Source organism: Crotalus tigris, unplaced genomic scaffold, assembly GCF_016545835.1.
Source record: "Crotalus tigris isolate CLP2741 ecotype Arizona unplaced genomic scaffold, ASM1654583v1 scf7180000020245.1906669, whole genome shotgun sequence".
In the NCBI taxonomy this organism is placed as follows: Eukaryota; Metazoa; Chordata; class Lepidosauria; order Squamata; family Viperidae; genus Crotalus; species Crotalus tigris.
The window spans coordinates 1,695,469-1,721,294 of record NW_024097926.1 but is presented as its reverse complement, the minus strand read 5'-3'; the positions used below and the strand labels follow the sequence as shown (position 1 = coordinate 1,721,294).

At 44.6% G+C, this 25,826-nt stretch overlaps 1 protein-coding gene across 1 annotated transcript; it reads left to right on the top strand.

Moving 5' to 3' along the window:
- The first annotated feature begins 473 nt into the window (after positions 1 to 473).
- CAPN1 (calpain 1) lies at positions 474 to 24,368 on the top strand. Its single transcript, XM_039366150.1, has 22 exons — positions 474 to 859; positions 5,533 to 5,829; positions 6,444 to 6,513; positions 8,322 to 8,440; positions 9,339 to 9,472; positions 10,330 to 10,498; positions 11,158 to 11,241; positions 12,772 to 12,857; positions 13,522 to 13,596; positions 14,636 to 14,796; positions 15,429 to 15,604; positions 15,715 to 15,726; positions 16,777 to 16,988; positions 17,528 to 17,567; positions 17,790 to 17,855; positions 19,206 to 19,263; positions 20,120 to 20,184; positions 21,038 to 21,106; positions 21,240 to 21,318; positions 22,328 to 22,444; positions 23,094 to 23,152; positions 23,477 to 24,368. Exons 2-22 carry the CDS (start codon positions 5,563 to 5,565, stop codon positions 23,501 to 23,503), a joined length of 2,145 nt encoding a protein of 714 aa, XP_039222084.1. The 5' UTR covers positions 474 to 859; positions 5,533 to 5,562; the 3' UTR covers positions 23,504 to 24,368.
- The last annotated feature ends 1,458 nt before the right edge of the window (positions 24,369 to 25,826 follow it).

Sequence of the window (25,826 nt, the reverse complement as noted above, 5' to 3'; positions counted from 1 at the left end):
TGCTTGAAAAAAAAACCTGGAACTTTGATACCGAGACCTCCCTAAGCCAGACCTGTGTACTACACACTAATAACTGACCGATTTGCTGGGAGAGAGCAATGGGTATTGTAGTCGCGCCCCGCTGGGCACAGTTTCTAACCTTGGCTGGGTTCCTAACCGCAGCCAGGCTGAAATGCAGCCGGTCTAGCTTCGCGGCTCTCTCTCTCTCTCTCTTCGCGCGCTTAGGCGAAGGTCAAAAAAGTTAGGAAACCAGCCGTTTTGGCTTAGCCGGCTGCACCTCTCCGCTAACCCGGCCCGCTTTGGGGATCGCGCGTTAGCAGGTCCGCACTCCCCCCCACCCACCCCCCGGGCGCTTTTTTTCCCTTCCCCTTTCGCGAAAGAAGCGAAAACCGGCTTTGCGCTCCGGGGCGCCGCCGGCTCCCTCGGGCGCGGCTCCCGCGGGTGTTGCAATGCGGGCAGAATGCGGAGGAGGAAGGCGACTTCGGCTGCTTCCAACCGCGGAAGAGGAGGCCAGCCGCCCAGCTCCCTTCCCCGCCCCGCTTCTGGGCCCTCCCGTCTCCCCGATCAACCGGGGATCGGAGAGAGAGTGACCCTCCAGGGCCGCCCCTCTTCCGTCTCCAACTGGTCTCCCCGGCCCGTGCGCTTTTGCGCAAGGATCCCTCGCCGCGCCCTGCTCCGGCGGCTTCCCCTTGGCTAACGCCCAGCGAGGGAGGAGTTGCTCTGCCACGGACGGGCGGAGACGGGGGGGTGCCCGAGCGACGCTCCTGCGCCGAAAAAAAACCCTTCCCTTACCCTCCTCCAGTGTAAAGATCGGGGCCTTTTTACTCCGTCCTAGGCCGAGGGGACGCTCCGGGCGCAGGTAAATACTTCGCGGGTTGGCTCCGGGAGGCGAGATTGGAGAGGGAAAATCCTGGAGTTTGGGATCCGGCTGGGATTGGCCTTTTGGGGGAAAAAAAAAAATACTCTTAGTGTCTGCCTATTACACAACCCGCTCTTCCTGGAGAGATCCAGCTTGGTTGGCCCTGTTCTTTCTTTAATTAAACTATTATTAAATTTGCTATTTGGGGAAAGTGAGCGCGCCCGCTTAAGTAGGAGCAGCGAAAGTGCTTAAGTTTGCTTTCTCTCTCTCTCTCTCTCTCTCTCTCTCTCTCTCTTTGGCCCTATGCAGCTTTAATGCAGAAAAAAGGGTACTTCTGAGCATGGGCAGAGAAGGTAGGAGTTCTCCTAGAGAGCAACTTTCTCTAGTTGGGTGGCAGCCACTGAACAGCCTGGTTATTTGCCTTGCAGAAAGATAAGGATTGTGCCAAGTGTTTGTGAGTTTCCCCCCAATCTGTTGGGCCTACATCTGGACTACAATTCCCTCAATCTCTTGCCTAAGTCGGATAGGTGTTGTAGTCAATGCATTGGAGGCACTGGGCTCCTTTGCCACTGCTTTGTGTTGGATTTTTTTGGGGGTGGGGGGGGCGTTGTTTCTGAGTTGTAAAAATACATATATACTCTTTGTATGTGGCATGCATATTTCATAGGCAAATAAAAAGGAATCAAAATTTTTGCCAAGTGAGTCACCGAGTCGGGCATCCCAGCCAGGTTTTATAGACACGACTTTTCAAAATTGTATCAGCAAGTTTCTAGACTCTTTGGAAGTTCTGGAATTAACTTTAGGCCTTCTGGATGCAAACCAGAGTCTATATTAGTGGCCTGCCTGCTGTAAACGATAATCCGAGGAAGATTCTAGTCCTCATGAAGTTGATGCTTTCAATCCGAAGATAGTTGGATCGTTCTACCCTCGTGGAGTGTGGTGCAAATATTTGCTACCTGTTCTCCAGACTTTGAAGCAATCATTTTTACAGCTGTTTCTGGAAACACCGTGGTGGTTCTCGGCCTCTGTTCACCACTTAATTTGGTTGTGTTGATGTATTCGTTTCCCGGAGAGGAGGATGCGATGCCTTTTGATGTGCAAACATGCAGGAGGTTTAAACAGGGAGTAAATTGTTGCCCCATCAGAAATCACTCTGGGTGTTTAGAGCCTCCAGCATTGCTCAGAGCAGAAAAACTTTCCAGGAAGTTGAACAGTCCCTGCATTTCAAAACTGAAAGCAGCCATGAAACAATAGCCAGCTGTGGAACTTTGGGGCGTGGAAAGACAAATTTCATGCCAGGTCTTGGGAGGAATAAAAATACAACTTGTCCTCAATGGACAACCACAGTTGGGAGCGAATTTCTGTCGCTAAGTGAGGCAGTCACTGAATCGCGGGCTATTTTACCGCCATGATTTCTGCCACGATTGTTAAGTGAATCACTTGGTCATTAAGCAAATCCAACTTTCCCCATCCGCTTGACTTGTTGGAAGCCAGCTGGAAAAGCCACAGAGGGTGATCAAGCAACACCAGGACACTGCAACAAGTCACAAATAGACGTTGGTTGTCAAGCACCCAAGGTGGATTGTGCGGCTTTGAGGATCCTGCAACAGTAGTAAATGTGAGGACAGGGTGTGGGTCAGAAACTAGAAAAAAAAAGGCCCCAAAAATTGCAGCCACGTGACTATGAGATGCTGCAAATGACCCAAAATGCAAGCTAGTTGTCGGGAATCCAAAATGTGATCACGTGACCATAGGAGTCGCAGCCATTGGGATTTCAAAATTGGGGGCTGTCGTAACTTTGAATAGTTGCTAAGTGACTGGTCGTTGAATGAGGACAGCCTGTCATTCAGTCGGCAATCTTCTTCCTGCACAGCAAGTGTTCTGCAATGGAACTGCAAAATATTGTGAGTTTCCTGCTTCCTTCCAGACCGTAAATGCAAATTTACCGAATCGTGTTGTCGTGGTTCTGACAGATGAAACTCTTCCAAGAACTTCGAAGCATTGTTTATCTTAAAGAATCTTTATTAGAGGAGCATAGCATCCGCACTGACACAATCGCAGCCAAAAACTGGATTCCCTCTCCCCTGAGCACATAGTATCAAAGCACAATTTCCTCCTCCAATTAACGGTCATAAATCACATTCCTCAATTAATTTGAAATGCAGGCTTTCCCTCCAGTTCTCTAGCCCTGTGGCCAATTCTTATCATCTCTTATTTCAATAACCTTGGTTCTCACACTAGGTCCAGTATTGTTGTGTCTAGCTAAACTCTCATGCACGTTCCTCCCCCCAGCATCATCTAACTCTAAATTCTTACTCTAAGAGTAAAACATGGGTCCAAAATGGTTGCATCTCCAACTGTTGTCAAAGCAAAAACATCCGATGTTAGCAGCGTTGACCCATATAATTAAATTGGGGTGTGTCAGCAGAAAGGGGAAGCAAAATCATCTCGCTTTTTCACGCTTGGGGAAAGGAAAAAAGAAGGTCAATGAAAGAAAGACTCTGGATCCAAGTTAATTCCTTGACTTATAACAGTATGTTTAGGGACCGTTCGAAGTTGCAGTGGCACTGAACAAGTGACTGATGAACATTTTTCACACTGATGACCATTGCAGCATCCTCGTGGTCATGTCATCAGAATTCAGATGCTTGGCAAGTGACTCATACTTATGACGGCTGCAGGGTCCCGGGTCGGTGGGGGAAGCCAGGTTCATTTAACAACCATGCTACTTATTTAACAATGGCAGTGATTCACTTAACTGTGGCAAGAACGGTCGTAAAATGGGGCAAAACTCACTTAACGAGCCTCTCACTTAATAAACCACGGTAACTTTGAATGGTTACTAAATGAACTGTTGTAAGTTGAGGACTACCCGTCTATTGATTATACTGTATCCAGCCCTGAGTTGCTCTCTGAGGGAAATGGGCAATTAAGAGAAAGAAAGAGAAAGTAAGAAAGAAAGAAAGAAAGGAAGGAAGGAAGGAAGGAAGGAAGGAAGGAAGGAAGGAAGGAAGGCGAGAGAAAGAAAAAAGATGAGAAAGAAAGAGAAAGAAGGAAAGAAAGATGAGAAAAACAAAGAAAGGCGAGAGAACAAAAGAAAGGCAAGAAAGAAAAAGAAAGAAAGAAAGAAAGAAAGAAAAGGAAAGGCGAGAGAAAGAAAGAAAAAAGAAAGAAGAGAAAGAATGGCGAAAGAAAGAAAGAAAGAAAGAAAGAAAGAAAGAAAGAAAGAAAGAAAGAAAGAAAGAAAGAAAGAAAGGGCCCATTCTTTGTAATCATGAGGGCCAGAAACTTGAAAGGAAGGAAGGAAATTCATTTCTTTGCCCACCACTGTAAGATTAGGCTATTTCCCCCCCTTCATTCTGGTAACATCTGCTTGTTTTCTTCACGTATGAAGAAAAGGGGGGGGGGGAATTCTTTGGAATGACCTAAATTCAGCAGTTAAATTTCTTAAGGGCTTTGACTTGTGCAAGAGTTATGTTGCTGAAGTTTATATTTTTCTAGGGAGAGTTCCGGGTTTTTGGAGGACATTCCTTATATAAAACAGATGTTCCCTTCACTAAACACGGAGACACATTTAATACAACGGCAGTCGCCATGCCAACTCTTAATTTAATATTTTTATCTTCAGGCTTGGCAGATTTTCACCCTGCAGCCAGCTTTACAGCATGCTTAGCCACTGCCGAGCAATTTTAGTGCAAACCTGCCTTATAAACCATGGTTTGTGGCTGAACCAAGTCATAGCGGCCTATTGAGCAACAGCAGGCTAGGGTTCCACAATGGGGTATAGACACATCAAGTCATAGCTTGTTTGAACTCTAAATAGCTTGGTTGACCCAAAAATAAATCATGTTGTAATAATAATAATGATGATGATGATGATGAAGAAGAAGAAGAAGAAGTTGGAAGGGACCTTGGAGGTCATCTAGTCCAACTCCCCCTCAGGAAGGAAACCCTATACCATTTTGGACAAATGTTAACACTCTACAGTGCTGAAGTTTATTTAACAACCATGTGTTCACTCTTAACCACCCTGCGATTTGCTTGTTGTTGTTGTTAATTGCGAAGTCGTGTCCGACCCGTCGCGACCCCATGGACAATGTTCCTCCAGGTCTTCCTGTCCTCTACCATCTTCTGGAGTCCATTTAAATTCACACCTACTGCTTCAGTGACTCCATCCAGCCACCCCATTCTCTGTCGTCCCCTTCTTCTCTTGCCCTCCATCTTTCCCAGCATCAGGCTCTTCTCCAGTGAGTCCTTCCTTCTCATTAGGTGGCCAAAGTCCTTGAGTTTCAACTTCAGGATCTGGCCTTCTAAAGAGCAGTCAGGGTTGATCTCCTCTAGGACTGACAGGTTTGAACGTCTTGCAGTCCAAGGGACTCGCAGGAGTCTTCTCCAGCACCATAGTTGATTTGCTTAACAACCACAATAAAAATGGTCATAAAATCAACTCTGATCACATGATGGCTCTATCTCCAGTCCAACTCCCAATCATGGTTACCAACCGCATGACTTAGCGACCGAAATTCTGATCCCAATTGTGTTTGTAAGTCAAGGACTGCCCATATTTTTTTCTTTTCAATTCTCATCTGAGGCCATAATAAATTCTGTCATCGACAGTTTTCCTACCAGCTAATCGTAGTATCTACTTTTAAGCTCTCTTTTATCTGTTTCAGGGAATTTGATTGCTTGGATAATCAACCAACATGTCAGAAGAGTTCATCGTTCCGATTTATTGCACTGGCGTCTCAGCTCAAGTCCAGAAGCAACGGGCCAAAGACCTGGGTTTGGGAAAACATGAGAATGCAGTCAAGTATTTGGCTCAGGATTTTGAGACGCTCCGCAACGAATGTCTGCAGAATGGGAGTCTCTTTAGGGATGAAACCTTCCCAGCTACAGCCTCTTCGCTGGGTTTTAAAGAACTGGGGCCAAGTTCTTCAAAGACCTACGGGGTCAAGTGGAAACGCCCAACAGTGAGTCATGAAGAGCTGCCCGAGGCAGATTTTTTTTAGAGTGCAGAAATTCACTTAATAAAACAACAACTAAGTCTTTTTCTTTTGAGGAGTCCTGGGTGCTCTCAAGGTCCAAAAAGACGATCAGGTGATCGCAAAAACGGTTCAGCTGCCATAAATCCAAGCGGGTTGACGCGTGTCCACAGGGATTGTAATTTTAATTTAATTTCATTTTCCAAAGCCATTGTAACTTCAGTCATTAAGTGAACGGGTTATAAGTCAGGGACTATCTACAGCAGGGGTCTTCCAACTTGGCCCTTTTATGACTGGTGGACTTCAACTCCCAGAATTCCTTGTGCCTGGCTGAGGGATTCTGGGAGTCGAAGTCCACAAGTCATAAAGAGGGCCAGGTTGGAAGACACCCCCCCCCCCGATCTATAGTTTGAAAAGTGGCTAGACAGGTTCAGGTGAGATCAGCCTACCTGGTGGCTGGCTGTTGATGGTCGGTGCTGGCTTAGGGGTCCCCCTGAGGGCATCTAGCTGACCCCCCTGGGGCTTCACATCCTGCCAGCGTTCTCAAGTTCTTCTGCCATTTAACACCTCAAGAAACGCCTTTGTCTCTTTGACTCTTTCAGGAAATGTGCCGCAACCCCCTTTTCATCGTAGACGGCGCCACACGGACCGATGTTTGTCAGGGAGCTCTGGGTGAGTGGTGAGATCCGCAGCCACATGGGCTTCCACATCCCTGGGCCCCTTTGGGTCTTTTTTTCCAATCTGACGGGAGTGGGAAAGCTTAAGATTTAAGGTTTTTTTTCCCCTTCCTGCCTTCCTTTATTTTTACAAATGATGCAAGGTGCAAATACTGTATATTCTCCTTCTTTTAATAATAATAATAATAATGATAAAGTTGGAAGGGACCTTGGAGGTCATCTAGTCCAACCCCCTGCTCAGTTCTTTCAAGAAGGGATTGGACAACCGTTGGTCAGGAATGGCATAATAAGGTCTCCTGCTTGAGCAGGGGGTTGGACTAGAAGATCTCCAGGGTCCCTTCCAGCTCTGTTCTTCTGTATACCATTCAAGTCAAAGGGCTGCCCAGTCTTTTCTTAAAAATCTACGGTATTGGTGCACCCACAACCTCTGGAGGCAGGCAGTTCCACGGGTTAATTTTTCTCACTGTCGGGAAATTCCTCCTTAGTTCCAGGTTGGCTCTCCGTCTGAGCAGCTTCCACCCATTGCTTCTTGCCCCAGCAGTGACAGGAAATTATTTCTGCTCTTCCCTCTGGTTGCTTCCACACCCCTCTGTCAGTTATCTGATCAGGGAAATACCACACCCCTCCCTCCCTCCCTGTGTCTCAAAGCCAGCTTTGGGGCTGAGAAACAGGTTGCAACTTGTAGTAACTCCAGACAGTGCTTGGCATCTCTACCACCCCTTTGTAAGTCCCTCCCTACCCATCCTGGCCCTGCAAAATTGCAAACCGATTGAATGACGCATCTTGCACAAAGCCCGGCCTGGCTTAAGTCTAGTTTGTCCCATAAGCCACAGCCGGCTGTGGGTTTTCACACAGCACAGCCTTTTGAACTGTTCAGGGTGCGTGAATCAAGTTACAGCAGTAACAACAAAGCCAACAAGGCACATTTTTGCAGTTCAGGATTCTTGACACAGATCGATAGAAGCCCTGTGGTTTTTTTTTTTTTTTTTTTTTTTTTTTAGTTTATCCAGTCCCGTCGGGAGCTGTCAAGAATTCATCCTGCGATCTTTTGTATAGAAAAATTAGTCTTTTTTATCCGTCCAAATCTATCTTAGTTTCCCAGGTTTAGAGTAAAGACAGGCCTCAACTTAACCACCAGAATTAGAGTCCTACGTTGTGTGCCAGTCATTAAGCGGGTTGCCACAGAACCGCCTCCAAATTTCGTGGCCAATTTTGCCGTGGCGGTTAAGCGAATACTGCAGTCATTAAGCAAATGGATCATCTAAAAAAAACAAAAACTCGTAAACTGTGATTCTGGGACTGCAGGATGCTGCAAATGGCTGTAAATGTTTTTTGTTTTTGTTTTTTTCTTCTCTTTTCTGGAAACCAATGTTTATTTTTGGTTTCTGGGGGCGTGGAGTCCATTGCGGTTTCACGTAAGGACTGCCACACAAAATGTCGTAAAATCGAGTCAACAACCGGCACAACTGTCCTTCCAGGCTCAGTTATGGTCTGAAGCTGAGGACTGCCTGTACATGATAGGTATCTAAGAAAGAAGAAGATTAAAAAAACTAAAAAAAAGATTGAGGTCTTTTTTGGTTTAATCAGTGGAACAGTGTATCTTCCGAAGCTGTGGGTCCTCCATAAGTGGACAGAAGAGACTGTACAGCTATTGTCCAAAATGGTGTAGGGTCTCCAGCTGGAGCAGCAGGGTGGACTAGAAGACCTCGCAAGGTCCCTCCCAACCCTGTTATTCTACGTTCTGATTTTTTTGTGGCCTCTTTCTGCATAGTAGGCTGAATTTTCTGGAATCGCTCTCTCTAGGGGACTGTTGGCTGTTGGCTGCCATTGCGTCGCTCACGCTGAATGACCCCCTTCTCCATCGCGTGGTCCCCCATGGACAAAGCTTCCAGAATGGATATGCTGGACTCTTCCACTTCCAGGTAAATACCTCTCCAGTCCTTGGACCCAGGGCCCATGGATTCCTTTCCTCTTTGTTTTTGAAATACAAGCAAGGTGTTAGCCCTGCGAGGTAGTCCAGAGAAGAGGTGCATCCTGGAGCTATAGCAATAGCACATAGACTTATATGCCGCTTCACAGTGCTTTCCAGCTCTCTCCAAGCGGTTTATAGACAATCTGGGTCCTCCTTTTACCAACCTCGGAAGGACAGAAGGCTGAGTAAACCTTGAGCTGGTCAGGATCGAACTCCTGGCTGTGGGTAGAGTTAGCCTTCAATATTGCATTCTATCCAGCAGGACAAGAAGCAATGGATGGAAGCTAATCAAGGAGAGAACCAGCCTAGAAATAAGGAGAATATTTCCTGACAGTTAAAACAATTAATCAGTGGAATGGCTTGCCTTCAAAAGTTGTGGATGCTCCAACATTGGAGGTTTTTAAGAAGAGATTGGACAGTCATTTGTCCTGTTTGAGCAGGGGTTGGACTAGAGGGAGGGAGGGAGGGAGGGAGGGAAGGAAGGAAGGAAGGGCCTAAATACATAGATATAATAAGTGAAAGGAAGGAAGGAAGGAAGGAAGGCCTAAAAACAGATATAAAAAGTGAGAAATTAAAAGGCAGGCAGGCAGGAAGGAAGGAAGGAAGGAAGGAAGGCCTAAAAACATAGATATAAAAAGTGTCTGAATTTTGATCATGTGACCCTGGGGATGCTGCCACGGTCCTAAGTGTGGAAAATGGTCCTAAGTCACTTTTTTAAGCGTTGTTGTAACTTTGAACGGTCACTAAACAAACAGCTACAGGATTCTCTGTATAGAAGCCACTGAATAGGGCTGACCATAAATTTAGGATTCTTGATTTCTTTTTTGTCTTCTGCTCCTTGAAAACAGATTTGGCAGTTCGGGGAATGGATCGACGTGGTGGTGGACGATTTGCTCCCGACAAAAGACGGGAAGCTGGTGTTTGTCCACTCTGCCGAAGGGAACGAATTCTGGAGCGCCCTCCTTGAAAAAGCTTATGCCAAGTATGTATTATTTATTGCTCTATCTATTTCTATTACCTACTTACCTACCTACCTATCTATTTCTATCTATCTATCTATCTATCTATCTATCTATCTATCTATCTATCTATCTATCTATCTCTATTATCTACCTACCTATTTCTCTCTCTCTCTCTCTTTCTGTGTATATATATATTTATCTATCTATTTCTATTACCTACCTACCTACCTACCTACCTATCCATCCATCCATCCATCCATCCCTATCTATCTATCTATCTATCTATCTATCTATCTATCTATCTATCTATCTATCTATCTATCTCTATTATCTACCTACCTATTTCTCTCTCTCTCTCTCTTTCTGTGTATATATATATTTATCTATCTATTTCTATTACCTACCTACCTACCTACCTACCTACCTACCTATCCATCCATCCATCCCTATCTATCTATCTATCTATCTATCTATCTCTATTATCTACCTACCTACCTATTTCTCTGTGTGTGTATATATATATATTTATCTATCTATTTCTATTACCTACCTACCTACCTACCTACCTACCTATCCATCCATCCCTATCTATCTATCTATCTATCTATCTATCTATCTATCTATCTATCTATCTATCTCTATTATCTACCTACCTACCTATTTCTCTCTCTGTGTGTATATATATATATTTCTCTCTATCTATTTCTATTACCTACCTACCTATCCATCCATATCTATCTGTCTGTCTGTCTGTCTCTCTATCTCTATCTCTATCTCTATCAAATATTGAATTAAGATAAATCCATGATTAAAATCACCGCCATATGGCACCATGGAGTTGCAGGAGGATAAATGCTACCATTCAATCTCTCCCGAGGGTGAACGGCTGCTATGAAGCCTTATCCGGCGGAAGCACCTCCGAAGGCTTTGAGGACTTTACAGGCGGGGTTACCGAGTGGTACGATCTGCGGAAGCCTCCCGGCGATCTCTTTCAGATCATCTTGAAAGCCCTGGAGAGGGGGTCTCTCATGGGCTGCTCCATCGATGTGAGTATATCGGGGGCGTCATCTCGCCTTTGCTTAAAGGTGGGCTCCTAAGTGGACTCCCAAGTCCTCGGACAGTTAGCAAGCTTTATTACTATGTATTATTAAGGTAAGGTAAGATTAAGAGATGATAAGATAAGCTTCATGGTCACTTTTTTCTGTGAATACGCCGGCACACGTTTAAAAAATGAAACTCTGACGCCCGCTCTCATTATTTTACTATTTATTAAAATTTTTATGCAAGGCGACTCTGGATGACTTATAAAACAAGTGAATGTCATTAAAATGTTGACACATGAAAATTACGCAGATTAAAGTATTAAAGACTGTACTAAAACCAGAGCTAAGAGATGGACGTCTATAGCTGCTGTAGTCCTTGAGTTACAGCTATAATGGAGTCTGCTCATCTCGGTCGTTACTCGCGATGGTCTCCCATCAGGTCATCCCTACGACCGACCTGATTTCACCACCAGCCATTAAGCAAATGGTCTGACACCAGCCATTAAGCAAATGGTTGTCAGACCATTTATGACGGTTCCTAAGTGACCATTCATAAGTCGAGGACTCTCCTGTAGCTCCACTCCACTTCCACCAGGGCATTCAAAACTTGTGATGTAGGTTTTTCTCTTCTAACCCTTCTTCCTTTCCACCCTGAATTCCAGATCACCAGTGCATTTGACATGGAAGCGGTCACGTTCAAGAAGCTGGTGAAGGGCCATGCTTATTCGGTCACCGGAGCTGAGCAGGTGAGAACTCTTGAACCTTCCCAAAAACCAAACTAGAAAGAGGAGAAGAATGTCAAGCGCTCGGGAAATCAGGAGATCCAGACAGTTCAAATGGGTTACAAAGATTTATTGTCAGCTTAAGGCTCCACTACTAAGAATCGGAACTACTAACAGTCAAGGCAAATGAGCGGGAGATAAGAAGCAGAAATGAATTCAAGGTGGGCTGGAATTAGATCTCGTGTGGGCACAAAAGGACTCATGACCGATGACGCGTTTGACTCTTCCCTCGCACACAGCTTGGTCACTTCCTACAGAAATATATTTTTACAGGCTGCAGACGGCCTTAAACAATATCGCTTTGGGTCACTGTATCACAAAAAAGATGTGGAGAGTTTGGAAAAAAAATTCAGAGAAGAGCAACTAAGATGATCCAAGGCCTGGAGAGTAAAACATACGAGGAACGGCTGCGGGACTTGGGTTTGGCTAGTCTAAAGAAAAGAAGAAATAGGGGAGACATGATAGCAGTGTTCCAATATTTGAGGGGCTGCCCCAAAGAAGAGGGGGTCAGGTTGTTCACCAAAGCACCTGAAGGCAGGACAAGAAACAATGGTTGGAAACTGATTAAAGAGAGAAGCAATCTGGAATTAAGGAGAAACTTCCTAACAGTGAAGACAATTAACCAGTGGAACAGCTTGCCACCAGAAATCGTGGGCGCTTTATCACTGGAGATTTTTAAGAAGAGACTGGACAGTCACTTGTCTGGGATGGTATAGGTCAAGGGTAGGCAACCTTGGCTCTTTTATGACTCGTGGACTTCAATTCCCAGAATTCCTGAGCCAGCATGGAGATGAAGTCCACAAGTCATAAAAGAGCCAAGGTTGCCTACCCCTGGTATAGGTTCTCCTGCTTGAGTTGGGGGCTGGACTAGAAGACCTCCAAGGTCCCTTCCAGCTCTATTCTATTCCATCTATCCCACGCCATGTACAGATAGTCCTCGATTTACATTTGTTTCACAGCTGTTTGTAGTTACAACAGCCCTGGGGATAAAGAAGCGACTTAGGATTGGTCCTCACACTGACAACCGTTGCAGCATCCCCATGGTCACATAGTCAAAATTCGGGCGCTGGGCAACTGGCTTGTATTTTACAACCGTTGCAGCATCCCGGGGTCATGTGATCACCCTGGGTTGATTTTCGACAAGCAAAGATAATAAGGGAAGCCAGGTTGATTTGCTTAACCACCTTGGCAAAAAAAAAAAAAGGCACAAGTATCTTGTTTAACAATGGAAATTATCTTCCCAATTATAGCCATAAATTGAGGCCTGCCTGTAACACAGTTCCAGCAATTGCGTCGAATTTATTCTTTGGCACTACAAACCACACCGGTCTGTTATAGGATTTGCATTCAGCACTCGAGACCTCAACCTGCACATTTCTGGTGTCTGGTTACCATGCTGTGTACGAATCTGGCAGTGGTTTAATTGCATTAAAACCACCATGAAACCACCTTGGTTGAACTCGGCGGCTGACGACAATCTCTGCCTTCCAATAGATCAACTACCGAGGACAGCGCATCAGCCTGATCCGGATGCGAAACCCGTGGGGAGAGGTAGAATGGACGGGAGCGTGGAGTGACAGGTGACATGGCCCTCCTGGGGTTGGTGAACTACAACTCCCAGCGTCCTTTGTCTTGAGGCTGCCCTTGCCTGGTTTTAGGGAGAAGAAAAACACCAGAATGAATGAAGCTGATTTTCATCCGTGTTTCATTCATTTCCATAAAGGTTGCCCAGTTTCAAAGTAGAAAAGTAAACCAATGTTTTCTCAAACTTGGCAACTTTAAGATGCTGGCTGGGGAACACTGGGAATTGAAGTCCACGCATCTTAAAAGTTGCCAAGTTTGAGAAATACTAGAATAGACCAACCCAGAGCTTATCAATCGGATGTTTTTGTGTGGTCTCCCTGCCTGTTCTCAAAACAGCCCTGGGCATCGTATCTAACCAACATTTGAATATGCTAGCATTTGAACCCAGCTCTCTGCAGTCTTGGCAGTCTTACCATTTAATCCCTGTTGGTAAACGATTAAAAAACAGGCCCCATGAAATTTGGGCTTGTTTCTGGATTGCTTGTTTGTTAACTTTACATAATTAAAATTATACAAGCTTTTTGCCAGTTTCCTTTCCTGGATGGATGCACACGCATCGATCCCCTGCCAGCCTCATTCACACACAATCCTCAGCCCGCCTGCAATCTGCTTTGTTTCCTTTAACAAGCCTTCTTTTTATTTTTATTTTTTTTTTAACAGTTCTGGAGAGTGGAATGCAGTGGAGCCGGCTGTGGGGCCGCAGCTGAGGGTGAAAATGGAGGATGGAGAGTTTTGGTAGATCTGACTTTTATCTGAGTTTTGCCAGAACTTTTTGTTTTATTTAAATTTAAAAAGAAATGGGGAAGATGCCGCCACCGTCCTGTCCTTGCTGTAGGTTTTTGATTTTGCATCTACTGTTTAACATTAGTTTAATATTGATGAGTTTTATTGTAAGCCACCTGGAGTTTTGCAGAGTGAGATGGAGGCGAAGGAAGGAAGGAAGGAAGGAAGGAAGGAGGGACAGAGAGATCAGATAGAAATACAGAGTGCATAGTTGATATAGTTAGAAAGATGTATAATAGATAATACAAGTATCAGATAGAATAGATGATTGATAGATTGATAGAGAGATATATAGATGGACAGATAGAGGACTAGGTAGATGGAGGGAGGGATGGACACAATATCAGATAGAAATATAGTGGATGGATGAATGAATGGATAGATAAGTAGATACATAGATGATAGAGGTATCAGATGATAGATAGATAGATAGATAGATAGATAGATAGATAGATAGATAGATAGATAGATAGAAGATAGATGGATAGATAGATAGATAGTAGATAGAGGATAGATAGATACAGTAGATAGATAGATAGATAGATAGATAGATAGATAGATAGATAGATAGATAGATGGTAGATAGAGGATAGATAGATAGATAGATAGAGGATAGATAGATAGATAGATAGATAGATAGATAGATAGATAGATAGATAGATAGATAGATAGATAGATAGAAGTTATCACTTCTATTTCAATGAAGTGGATTAATGACGTCAGGGCTGAGATGTCTAGCCTTGGATGGTGGGCAGAGAAATTCTAGGTTTTTTTTTTTTGTAAGAAAATAAAATCTATGCATGAATCATTTAAAAGCAATCCCGTGTTTTTGGGTGGGTGGGGGCTGCTCTTTTTCTACTATCAGGGGAAGTTCCCAAGTTCTGCCTCTCCCCGACAAAAGAGCCGGGCGTCTACAGCTTTTGCTCCCCCGTTGTAACTTTGAAGGCTTCAAAACGCAGCCCTTGAACTTGCTTCTCCTCTTTCCTTCCAGGATGTCCTTCCAAGATTTCCTCCGCGAATTCTCCCGTCTCGAGATCTGCAACCTCACCCCCGATGCGCTGAAGGCTCGCAAATTCCGAAAATGGAACACCACGCTGTATGACGGCACTTGGAGACGAGGGAGCACGGCTGGGGGCTGTAGAAATTTCCCAGGTAGAGGATGTGATTCTCTCAAGCTCAGCCCTGCAATCCTTGTGATTGTGATTTAATGGTGTTTTTGCTGGAAGCCGGTGTTCGTTGACCTGCTTTTAGGACCTGTCAAGGTTCCGACTCACGAAGCCGACCGAGCAAGCCCCCGCGAGACAATCCCGTCTCTTAATGCAGAACTTTATTGAGTACAGCGTTTGGGCACAGATGAAAGCAAAACCAGCTCTGGCAAGACCCTTCCCAAGCCCATATAGTAAAAGCATGGAATTCTCCCTCCTCCCTCTTGGATCGGTTCACGTTGCCCCATTAAGCAGAAAAATATCGTTATGAGAAAGTGTCTCCCGGTCTAGCCAGACATCTGGCACGGCGTCCTTGATTCTCACAGTCTGGCTTCTCGATCTTTGCAGTCTGCATTCCAATCCCTTTCCCTCCCCCCCCCCCAAAGTTCGTTGGCAGCAATAATTACAGCACCAGCAAAACCACGCTTCAAAACAGGATCGTAATTTCCAGGGTGTGTTCTGGTCATAAATTGAGGACCAGGCAAGACACGTTGAGGGACCCTGGTCAATGTCCGACCGCGCCAATTTTTCCTGCTGGCTTTCTTCCATCTTTTTCTCCCCTCTGGTCTCCTCCTGCAGCCACCTTCTGGATTAACCCGCAGTTTAAAATCCGGCTTGACGAGATTGATCATGAGGACGAAGATGGGCGGAGAGAGCCCGGGTGCAGCTTCCTTTTGGCCCTGATGCAGAAAAACCGTCGCCGGGAGCGGCGGTTGGGCAAGGACATGGAGACCATCGGCTTTGCCGTCTACGAGGTAACGCCCAAAGGGCTTCTCACCCCCCCCCCCCTGGATGTCCCTCTGAACTTGGATGGTTCCTCTTCCGAAATGCACTGATTTTGTTTTTTTTTTTCTGTTTTTTCCAGGTGCCTCCAGAGGTACGTTGGCAAAAATCGGTCCGGCACGGTAACGGTCATGGGTTCAAGCCTTGGGTCCAGTGGTGGGATTCAACCAGTTGGCACCGGTTCGGCAGAACCAGTAGCTTAATTTTTTCTTGCCCAGGCCCAGAATGGACTTCCAGAAGCAGCATCCACACAGAGAACCGGTTGTTCTCCTATTTGAGTCCCACCACTGACTGGTTGTTCCCCTGTTTGAATCCCACCCCTGCTTGGGTCCCATGGCAGTAAAGATCTTCCAGGATTCCAGACCAATAAATCGTTTCCCCAGCTTGAAGAGGTCAGGAGTAAAACTGGAATTCTAAGATCCCAGCCCTCTTTGTTTCAAATAAAGAGCAAGGGCTGATTTAAATCTAGGTCCGTCTTTGCTCAGTGCAGGTAGACTCCTGCTCTCCCAATACAGGTATTCCTCAACTTACAACTATTCATTTAGTGACTGTTCATACTTACACTGACAAGTGACTTAGGACCGTTTTTCACACTTACGACCATTGCAATATCCCCACGGACACTTGATCAAAATTCAGACACTTGGCAACTGGCATGTACTTATGACTGTTGCAGTGTCCCGGGATCACGTGATCCCCTTTTGCGACCTTCTGAGGAGCGAAATCGATGGGGGAAGCCAGATTTACTTCACAACCGTGTTGCTAACTTAACAACTGCAGTGTTTCACTTCACAAATGTGTTAAGAAAGGTTGTAAACGGGGGCAAAACTCACCTAAGAACTGTCTTGCTTAGCGAACAAAATTGTGGGCTCAATTAGTCACAAGCCGAGGACTGCCTGTAATTTTGGGCTGGGGTCAGGGGCTTGAGGAAAAAGCTAAGATCCTAGTCCTCGTGGTTCTAAACAAAAACTAGATTTAGGAACGCCCAATCTATCTCGTTCGGCTCAGGTGTCTACTCATTATTAACCGATCTCCAGCTTGGCAGGCAAGTCTTAGCCTCAGGATCCTTTGGATCTCTCCGGGGATCTCGGTGGGAGGGAATCCCTGGATTTTTTTAAATCAAAATTCCTCTTTTTCTCCGCAGTGCAAGGGGCAGCCTTCGGTCCACCTGAAGCGGGATTTTTTCCTCTCCAACTCTTCCCGGGCCCGATCGGAGCAGTTCATCAACTTGCGCGAAGTCAGCACTCGTTTTAGGCTGCCCCCAGGTGAATACATTGTGGTCCCTTCGACTTTTGAGCCCAACAAGGAAGGAGACTTTGTACTTCGCGTGTTCTCAGAAAACAAAGCCGGGACCGTGTAAGTCCTCCTTTTCTAGGGCTTTGTCGAGGGTGGGGTTTATACCAAACTCTGCATGAAATCATCCTGGCTTGGGCAAACCCTAATGGCTTGGCTCATAAAACAGCCAGCCCTGGATCCTTTCAAAATTAAGTACAGGTAGTTCTCCACTTACTGAATTGAATAGAATATGGAATGGAATGGAATAGAATAGAATAGAATAGAATAGAATAGAATAGAATAGAATAGAATAGAATAGAATAGAACTGGTTGTTCACATATTTGAATCCCACCACTGGTTCTGTTTTTTTCTGCAAAAAATGCCCTTTGCGGACCATTAATTATTGTGACGTTCACTTTACAACAGCTGTGCTTGTTTAATGACCGCTGCAGAAAGAATCCTAAAATCAGATCGGTCTCGTGATAACCTGATTAATGACTAGCGTGGCTTAACGATCATAGTTCCAGGCTCCATTATCATCGTAAAATGAGGACTACCTCTATTTTAGGCTGTGTTTTTTTTTTCATTTTGTTCTTTCTTTGTTTCCATCCTTCTACAGGGAGATGGATGATCAGATCCAAGCCAACCTTCCCGATGAGGTAATTTCCCCCCTTACATTTGGGGGAAATTCAGGAGCAAAAAATAAATTTCCCTTCCCCATCAAAAGGAAAACTACATGTCTTCCTTCATAGAAGGATCCGCTTGAGACAAGATGGAGGGTTTTAAACCAGCTTCCCCTGTTGATTTTATTCGCCGGAAGCCGGCTGGGGAATTCGGTCTTCGTTTTCTGACGCCATCTTCCTTTTTCCCCGTTTGTCTAGAAAATTCTTTCGGAGCGTGAAATTGATGAAGGCTTTAAACAGCTGTTTAAACAGCTGGCAGGGGCTGTAAGTACACATGAGAAAGAGCACTATTTTTTAAAAAAAATTAAAGAATTATAAATAAAAATTGAGCTGACGGTAAAAGGGGAGAGAAAGAGATGGGGGATAATTAGATTAATTCATTTTAATTTTAAGCTATTTTACTTTTACGTTTCCATTTATTACGTGAATTTGTCCCCAGTCTTGGAAATGGTTTTTAATGATAGTTTTTACAAAGCAACGGTCTAGTGTTGTATTTTGATGCAAAGAAATGAATACAGTGTAAATATTAATAAATAATAGTAAAACAAAAGTATAGAAATAGGAAAAAATGGGGGGGGAAGTTATAAGGAAATGAATACAGTGTAAATATTAATAAATACGTCATGGTGAAAAAAAGTATAGAAAAAAGAAAAAATAGGGGGGAGAAAGTTGTAAGCCACTCAAGAGTCGCCTTGAACTTCAAGACGGGCAGCAAATAAATTTCCTGAATAAATAAATAAAATAGTTTAAAATACTTAAAACAATTAATAGTTAAATTAACCAGTGGAACAACCTGCTTCCAGAAGCGGTGAATGCTCCAACACTGGAAGTTTTTAAGAAGAGACTGGACAGCCGTTTGTCTGAAATGGTATAGGGTTTCCTGCCTGAGCAGGGGGTTGGACTAGATGACCTCCAAGGTCTCTTCCAACTTTATTATTATTGTTGTTGTTATTGTTGGAGGGGGAAGCCTGCATTTCAAACTAATTGGAGAATGTGATTTATGACTGTTAATTGGAAGAGGGAATTGTGCTTTGATACAATTCAGTTTTTGGCTGGTCTGTTGTGTGGATGTTTGGGTGGTTTTAGGGGTGGGGAATTGTGGTGGGTGGGAGTGTGTTTGGGGATTATGTGTGTAGTACCTAGTCTTTGGGTGTCAAGTAAATTTCGTTGTAAGTGTATATTGTGTATACACATACAATGACAATAAAGTTTATTATTATTATTATTATGTTATGCTACTCGAATAAAGATTATTTAAGGTAAACAATGCCTCAAAGTTCTTTCGAAGGGTTTCATCTGTCGGAACCATGACATTTGTTATTAAAATATAAAAAGTCAATAAATAGTAAAGAGGAATAAATAGTAAAAAAAATAAATAAATAAGTAGTAAAAATTTAAATAGGGAAAAAATACATAAATACTAAATAGCAAAAATAAATAGTAACAAAGAGAAAAACCGTAGCAATAGTAAGGGAAAAAAAAAATAGGAGTTACTTTAGTTCAAAAATGTATATCAGTCCAATGGCCAATCTGACCTGTTCCAGATTCAGGTTTTAAAATCCTTTTTTTTTTTTCCACACGATAAGGACAATCTAATTTCCTTTTTTCTTCCAGGATATGGAGATCAGCCCACGAGAACTGCAAACCATCCTCAACAAGATCATCGGAAAACGTAAGGGCCGAGATAGATCCTCACCTCTCTGTGGCCTTTTTATTTTTTTTAATAAAAGAGAATAATACCTGTTTGGCTCCAAACCCTGCAATTTGGGAAGGGGCAAAGGCTGCTCTCAGCCCACCCCATCCCACAGGGTTTTTGTGGGTAAAATAGGAGACAGGACTATCGAGTTGACCAAATGATCACAACACAGCTCAACATCTTTGTTGCCAAGCGAGACATTTCTGAAGTGAATTTTGCCCCATTTTACGACCCTTTCCTGCCACGGTTGTTAAGTGAATCGCGGTGGCCATTAACTTAGTAACGTTGTCGTTAAGTGAATCTGGCTTCCCCATTGACTTTGCTTGTCAGAAGGTTGCAAAGGGGGGAGTCACGTGACCCCGGGAGAGGCTGCGACCGTCGTAAATACGAGTCAGTTGCCAAGGGTCCGAATTTTGACCATGTGACCACGGGGAGGCTGCAGGGGTCGTAAGTGTGAAAAACGGTCGTAATTCATCTGTTTTGGTGCCATTGTAACTTTGAATCATCACTGAATGAGCTGTTGTAAGCCGAGGATTACTGATGATGATGATGATGATGATAATAATAATAATAATAAGAAGAAGGAGGAGGAGGAGAGGATGGTGGTGGTGTTTGGAAGGGACCTTGGAGGTCATCTAGTCCAACCCCCTGCTCAGGCAGGAAACCCTATACCATTTCAGACAAATGACTGTCCAGTTTCTTCTTAAAAACTTCCAGCTTCTGGAGGCAAGTTGTTCCACTGGTTAATTGTTCTGTCGGGAAGTTTCTCCTTAGTTCTAGATTGCTTCTCGCCTTGATTCACCCTCTTTCCTTTCTTTGGTGTAAACTGCAGATAAAGATCTACGCACGAAAGGATTCAGCCTGGAGTCCTGCCGAAGTATGGTGAACCTCATGGATGTATCCTAATTTTCCTCAGCATAAGGAAGGGGGAGGGCCATTGTGTTATTTCAGAATATTGTTGTTGTTAGCTGCGAAGTTGTGTCCGACCCATCGCGACCCCATGGACAACGTTCCTCCAGGCCTTCCTGTCCTCTACCATCTTCTGGAGTCCATTGAAGCTCACGCCTGCTGCTTCAGGGACTCCATCCAGCCATCTTATTCTCTGTCGTCCCCTTCTTCTCTTGCCCTCCATCTTTCCCAGCATTAGGCTCTTCTCCAGTGAGTCCTTCCTTCTCATTAGGTGGCCAAAGGACTTGAGTTTCAACTTCAGGATCTGGCCTTCTCAAGAGCAGTCGGGGTTGATCTCCTCTAGGACTGACCAGTTGGATCGCCTTGCAGTCCAGGGGATTCGCAGGAGTCTTCTCCAGCACCAGAGTTCAAAGGCCTCCATTCTTTGGCGCGCGGCCTTCCTTACGGTCCAACTTTCACAGCCGTACATTGCAACTGGGAAAACCATTGCTTTGACCATACGCACTTTTGTTGGCAGGGTGACGTCTCTGCTTTTGAGTATGCTGTCTGGATTTGCTATAGCTTTCCTCCCCAGGAGCAAGCGTCTTTTAATTTCTTTCTTCTTCAGAATATTGCAGAATTACAGAATAGAGTTGGTTGCCTAACCTCGGTATTTTGGAATCTTTAAGCAAGAAATGGAGGCTTCTTGCTCTGAAAAGGATGGACGCTGCCTTGATTCAGTTCAATGATCACAAAGAGAGATTATTATTTTTTCCCCCCGTGGTTTTGCAAGTGAATGGTTGGGAAGGGAGGGTTGAATTTCTCTCAAGTGTGTCTCCTTAACAGCCCCTTCCTCCATCAGAAAGATGGGAATGGAAAACTCGGCCTGGTGGAGTTCAATGTCCTTTGGACTAAGATTAAAGAGTATCTGGTAAGTTTCCATCCATCCAGCTAGTTGAAAAGAGCAAACAGGAGCATCTTAGCCACGTTTGCAAAACCAGGTTTGCAATTCATAGACTCCCAAAAATATATACAGTATAAAACTTTTCAAAAAACTTTTTCAGGCAGTCTTCCGGAAGTTTGATTTGGACAAGTCGGGAAGCATGAGTTCCTACGAAATGCGAATGGCTCTGGAATCTGCAGGTGACACGCCCGTTTCTTGGAAGATTTGGCTTTCTTCCCACTTCTTATCGGCCTGTGCAGCAGACTAGCCCTCAAGGAGGGCTAAAAAACCATGATAATTAAAGCCCTGCCCAATTTTCAACTGGAGGATAACAGAGAATTTAACTTAGTCTCGTTTAATCTATTGACTTTAAATCTCGCCTTTTATGTGAGAGCTCCAGGAAACTCCACAGGTGTTTTTTTCCTATGTCTATTCCAACAACTACAATCCTGTGATATTGATTGTGTTAAGAATGTTTGTTTGGCACCCAGATCACCCAATCGAGTGGGGAACTTGAACTGAATCTCCCACTTTAATCCTGTTTCTCTACCTCAACAACTTTAATATGGGTGGGCTTCCACTTCCAGAATTCCCTAACCAGCATGCTTTAAGATGTGTGCAAATCCCAGAATTGCCCAACCATCATACTTTAAGATGGATGGACTTCAACTCCCAGAATTCCTCAGCTGATATGCTTAAAAGTAAGCAGACTTCAATTCCCAGAATTCCCAAGCCAGCATACTTTAAAGTAATAATAATAATAGTCAAGTTGGAAGGGACCTCGGAGGTCATCTAGTCCAACCCCCTGCTCAGGCAGGAAACCCTAGACCATTTCGGACAAATGGCTGTCCGGTCTCTTCTTAAAAACTTCCAGTGTTGGAGCATTCACCGCTTCTGGAGGCAGGTTGTTCCACTGGTTAACTGTTCTGACTGTCAGGAAGTTTCTCCTTAGTTCTAGGTTGCTTCTCTCTTTGGTTAGTTTCCATCCGTTGCTTCTTGTCCTGCCTTCAGGCGCTTTGGAGAATAGCTTGACTCCCTCTTCTTTAGGGCAGCCCCTGAGATATTGGAACGCTGCTATCATGCCCCCCCCCCTTGTCCTTCTCTTCATTAAACTAGACATCCCCAATTCCTTTTAGCCCCTTTTCTCTCTTTTAGTCCACAGCCTTCCTCTCTAAACGGGAAATTAATGTTGCTTTTTGCTCCTGGCAGGTTTCAAACTAAACAAGAGACTCTATGAACTGATCATCACTCGCTATGCAGAGCCCGACCTGGCCCTGGACTTCGACAACTTTGTCTGCTGTTTGGTGCGGCTGGAAACCATGTTCCGTGAGTTTTCCTCCCCTTCCCTGCTGTTTGGGGGGTGGGGAGGGACAGGGTACGGCCAAGTAATCCGATGATCCCGAATTAAGCCAGTTTGTCATACAGGTAGTCCTTGATTTACAACCACCGTTCAGCCCAAAATCTCTGTTGCTAAGTTGAGATATTTGTTAAGGGAGGTTTCGCCCCATTTTGCGACCGTTCTTGCTCCATTGGTTAACTGGATCATTGCAGTTGTTAACTTAGCCACAGGGTTGTTAAGTGAATCTGGCTTCCCCCCATTGACTTGGCTCATCAGGACGTCGCAAAAGGGGATCACGCGACCCCGGGACGCTGCGACCGTCATAAATGTGAGTCGGTCAGCCACGTGTCTGAATTTTGATCGTGGATACTGCAACGGTCCCAAGTGTGAAAAATGGTCGCAAGTCACTATTTGCACTGCTGTTGTTAACTTCAAACCGTCACTAAATGAGCCGTTGTAAGTCGGGGACTACTTGAATCCTCAGTGGCCTCCAGGTTTTCTGTGATTCTATTAGTCTGTGATTTTTCTATTCTGTTAATTACAGGGGGTTGGACTAGAAGACCTCCAAGGCCCCTTCTAATCTCGTGATTTATGGATGTATTGATTAATTAATCCTTACCTGCCTTTCCTTTCCAGGATTTTTCCAAGCCTTGGACACGGACAAAGACGGGATTGTCACGTTTGACTTGATTAAGGTAACCACGTCGAGGTGGACTACAATTTCCTAACCTTGCTGGGTGGGGAATTCTGGAATTTTCCAGAAGCCTTTGAGACCCTTTCACAGCTGAGCTTTCATCCTTGGAAATGCTTCAGCCGTCCTTTGTTTTCCTCTTCCCTCCCCTGCCCTTTTCCTCGCGGGCTGCGTCTTTCCAATTTCTAATCCCAAAGGCTTGGATATTTCTAATCTCTTTGGACAAGCGTTTGGGACCCAGAACGCTCTCAAAGACCCTTTTGTGATTTGTCTGGTGTGGTGTTGTTGGTTAAAAAAAAAGAAAATGTCTCTTGTGTCTTTTTCACAGTGGATACAACTGACCATGTTTGCCTGAAAAAAAGATACGGATCACGTCCCGTGCAACTCTGTGGACTTTTCATCTCCCCGGACATTTTGTTTTGAAAATGGGGGAGATTCTGACCTGCAAGTGCCTTGCGTTAACGCTTTTTCGCCGCTTCTGTTCCAAGGAGAAGAAACACACAAACAGACACACCCCCACGCTTCCAACTCGGAGTTGTTCCATTTCCTGTGTGGGCTCCTACCGGCACTGGGGGACCTGAATGCAGCTTCATTTCAAATGTCTGTCTTCACACCTGGTGTGATGCTGCTCGGGACTCGCACAGCGTTTGGCCAAACTCACAAAACTGCCTTGTCTCTCACGCCAACACAGCAGCACTCCCCAAGTTCACAAAATTGGGGGGGGGGGTACTCTTGGCAAGGTGGAATTACAGGTAGTCCTCAATTTACAACAATTAATTTAGTGCGCGTTGAAAGTTATAGGCGCTGAAAAAATAGGGACTTAGGACCGTTTTCGCCCTTATGACTGTTGCAGAATCCCGCATGGTGATGTGGTTTATATTCGGATGCTTGGCAACCGACTCACATTTATGACGGTTGCAGTGTCCCGGGATCATGTGATCCCCTTTTGCGACCTTCTGATACGAGGGGAGCCAGATTCACTTAACAACCGGGTTACTGATTTAAGAACAGCAGTGATTCGGTTAAGAAATGTGGCAAGGAGAGTCGTAAAATGAGGCAAACCTTCGTTAGCCATTTTCTCACTTAGCAACATAAATTTTGGGCTGAATTGGGGTCGAGGGCTACCTGTGCCTGGAAAACTCTCTCTTTTGGGAACCGCAAAATTGTGGACAAAAATGTATATTTAATCTTGCTGCAGACGTTAAGCGAGGACGAATCGGGCATCTTCGCCAGTTTATAGTTGAGCGCTCCTTTCGGTTTTTTTTTTTAAATACAGGTATTCCTCGACTTACAACCCCTTCATTTAGTCACCATTCAAAGTTACAACAGCAGTGAAAAAAATAACTTACGACTTGTCCTGGTCATGTGATCAAAATTCAGGCACTTGGCCACTGGCATGTACTTGCGACAGTTGGACCGTCCCGGGGTCACATGATCATCCTTTGTGACCTTCCCAGCTGGCTTCTGACTGGCAAAGTCAATAGGGCAATCCAGATTCATTTAACGACTACCTGATTCACTTAGCGACTCGAAGGGGTTCGCTTAACAAGCGTGGCCAAACCAGGTTGCAAAATTGGGCTCCACTCACTTAACAAACCACCTTGCTTAGCGGTGGGAACTCTGTCCCCAATTGTCGTCGTAAAGTTGAGGACTATCTTTATTTGCAGCGAAGAGAATGCCAGCGAAATTGACCTACTTTGCATTATGTCCAGCCTTCAAACTTCTTTTACAGGCCACCCCTCCTGTTTGCAAGGGGGGCTAAAAATCAGGAATTATCTTCACCCTTTGTTCCCAGCGGAGCAAGCAATATTTCATGGTTTTTGTTATGCATGTGTGTGTTTATATATAAATATATATATGTAATTTCCTGGACGCTCCTGGAAGCACTCCAGTGCCTAACCAACCTGCCTTCCAGGCCTTTGTAGGAGATTTTTTTTACCCTGCAAAGGTCAGTCTGGGAAATTCGGTGCCTAAAAACTGCAGTTGTTACACACTCCTTGCCTGTCTAATGCGCTTGCTGCCAAATATTTTTGATGGAGAGTTTGTGTCGTAACCCCTATCTGGGATTGCTAGTTGTACCTGTTATCAGAGAATTGGAAAAGCCTTAGAATCAGTTCTTGGACACGGTCAAGAGATCCCGTGTGCAGGACTTGATTTGCACTTCTCTTAAACCAGGGGTCTTCCAACTTGGCCCTTTGACGACTTGTGGAATTCAACTCCCAGAATGCCTCGTGCCTAGCTGAGGGATTTTGGGAGTTGAAGTCCACAAGTCATCAAAGGGCCAAGTTGGAAGACCCCGTCTTAAAGGTTCTCTGGTGCCACCATTTATGTTCTTATGCGTGTTTTTGTATGGTAGAAATGGATTTTGTTTCCATGCCAAAATAAAAGAAACTGTGGTAATGCTTAACACCACTAAACCGGCGTTGTGTGGTTGTGATTATTGCTGGACTTTCCACCAAAAAATGGGTGTTTCATCTCAGAAAAGGCAGATTTTTTTTTTTTTTTTTTTTGGGTGGGATCTGGATTGCAAATCTGGAAGTCTCAGGATTTGACTTTATATCAGGGGTCTTCAAACTTGGCAACTTTAAGACTTGTGGACTGGCTGGGGAATTCTGGGAATTGAAGTCCACAAGTCTTAAAAACTTGCCAAGTTTGAAGACCCCTGCTTTGTATCATTG

What these genes read in the sequence shown, in the direction of transcription:
- CAPN1 (XM_039366150.1), top strand. Translation starts at nt 5,563, where the DNA reads ATGTCAGAAGAGTTCATCGTTCCGATTTATTGCACTGGCGTCTCAGCT. An exon ending in CTGGACTCTTCCACTTCCAG is followed by an intron (nt 8,441 to 9,338) that starts GTAAATACCTCT and finishes CCTTGAAAACAG; the next exon opens with ATTTGGCAGTTCGGGGAATG. An exon ending in CGGTCACCGGAGCTGAGCAG is followed by an intron (nt 11,242 to 12,771) that starts GTGAGAACTCTT and finishes GCCTTCCAATAG; the next exon opens with ATCAACTACCGAGGACAGCG.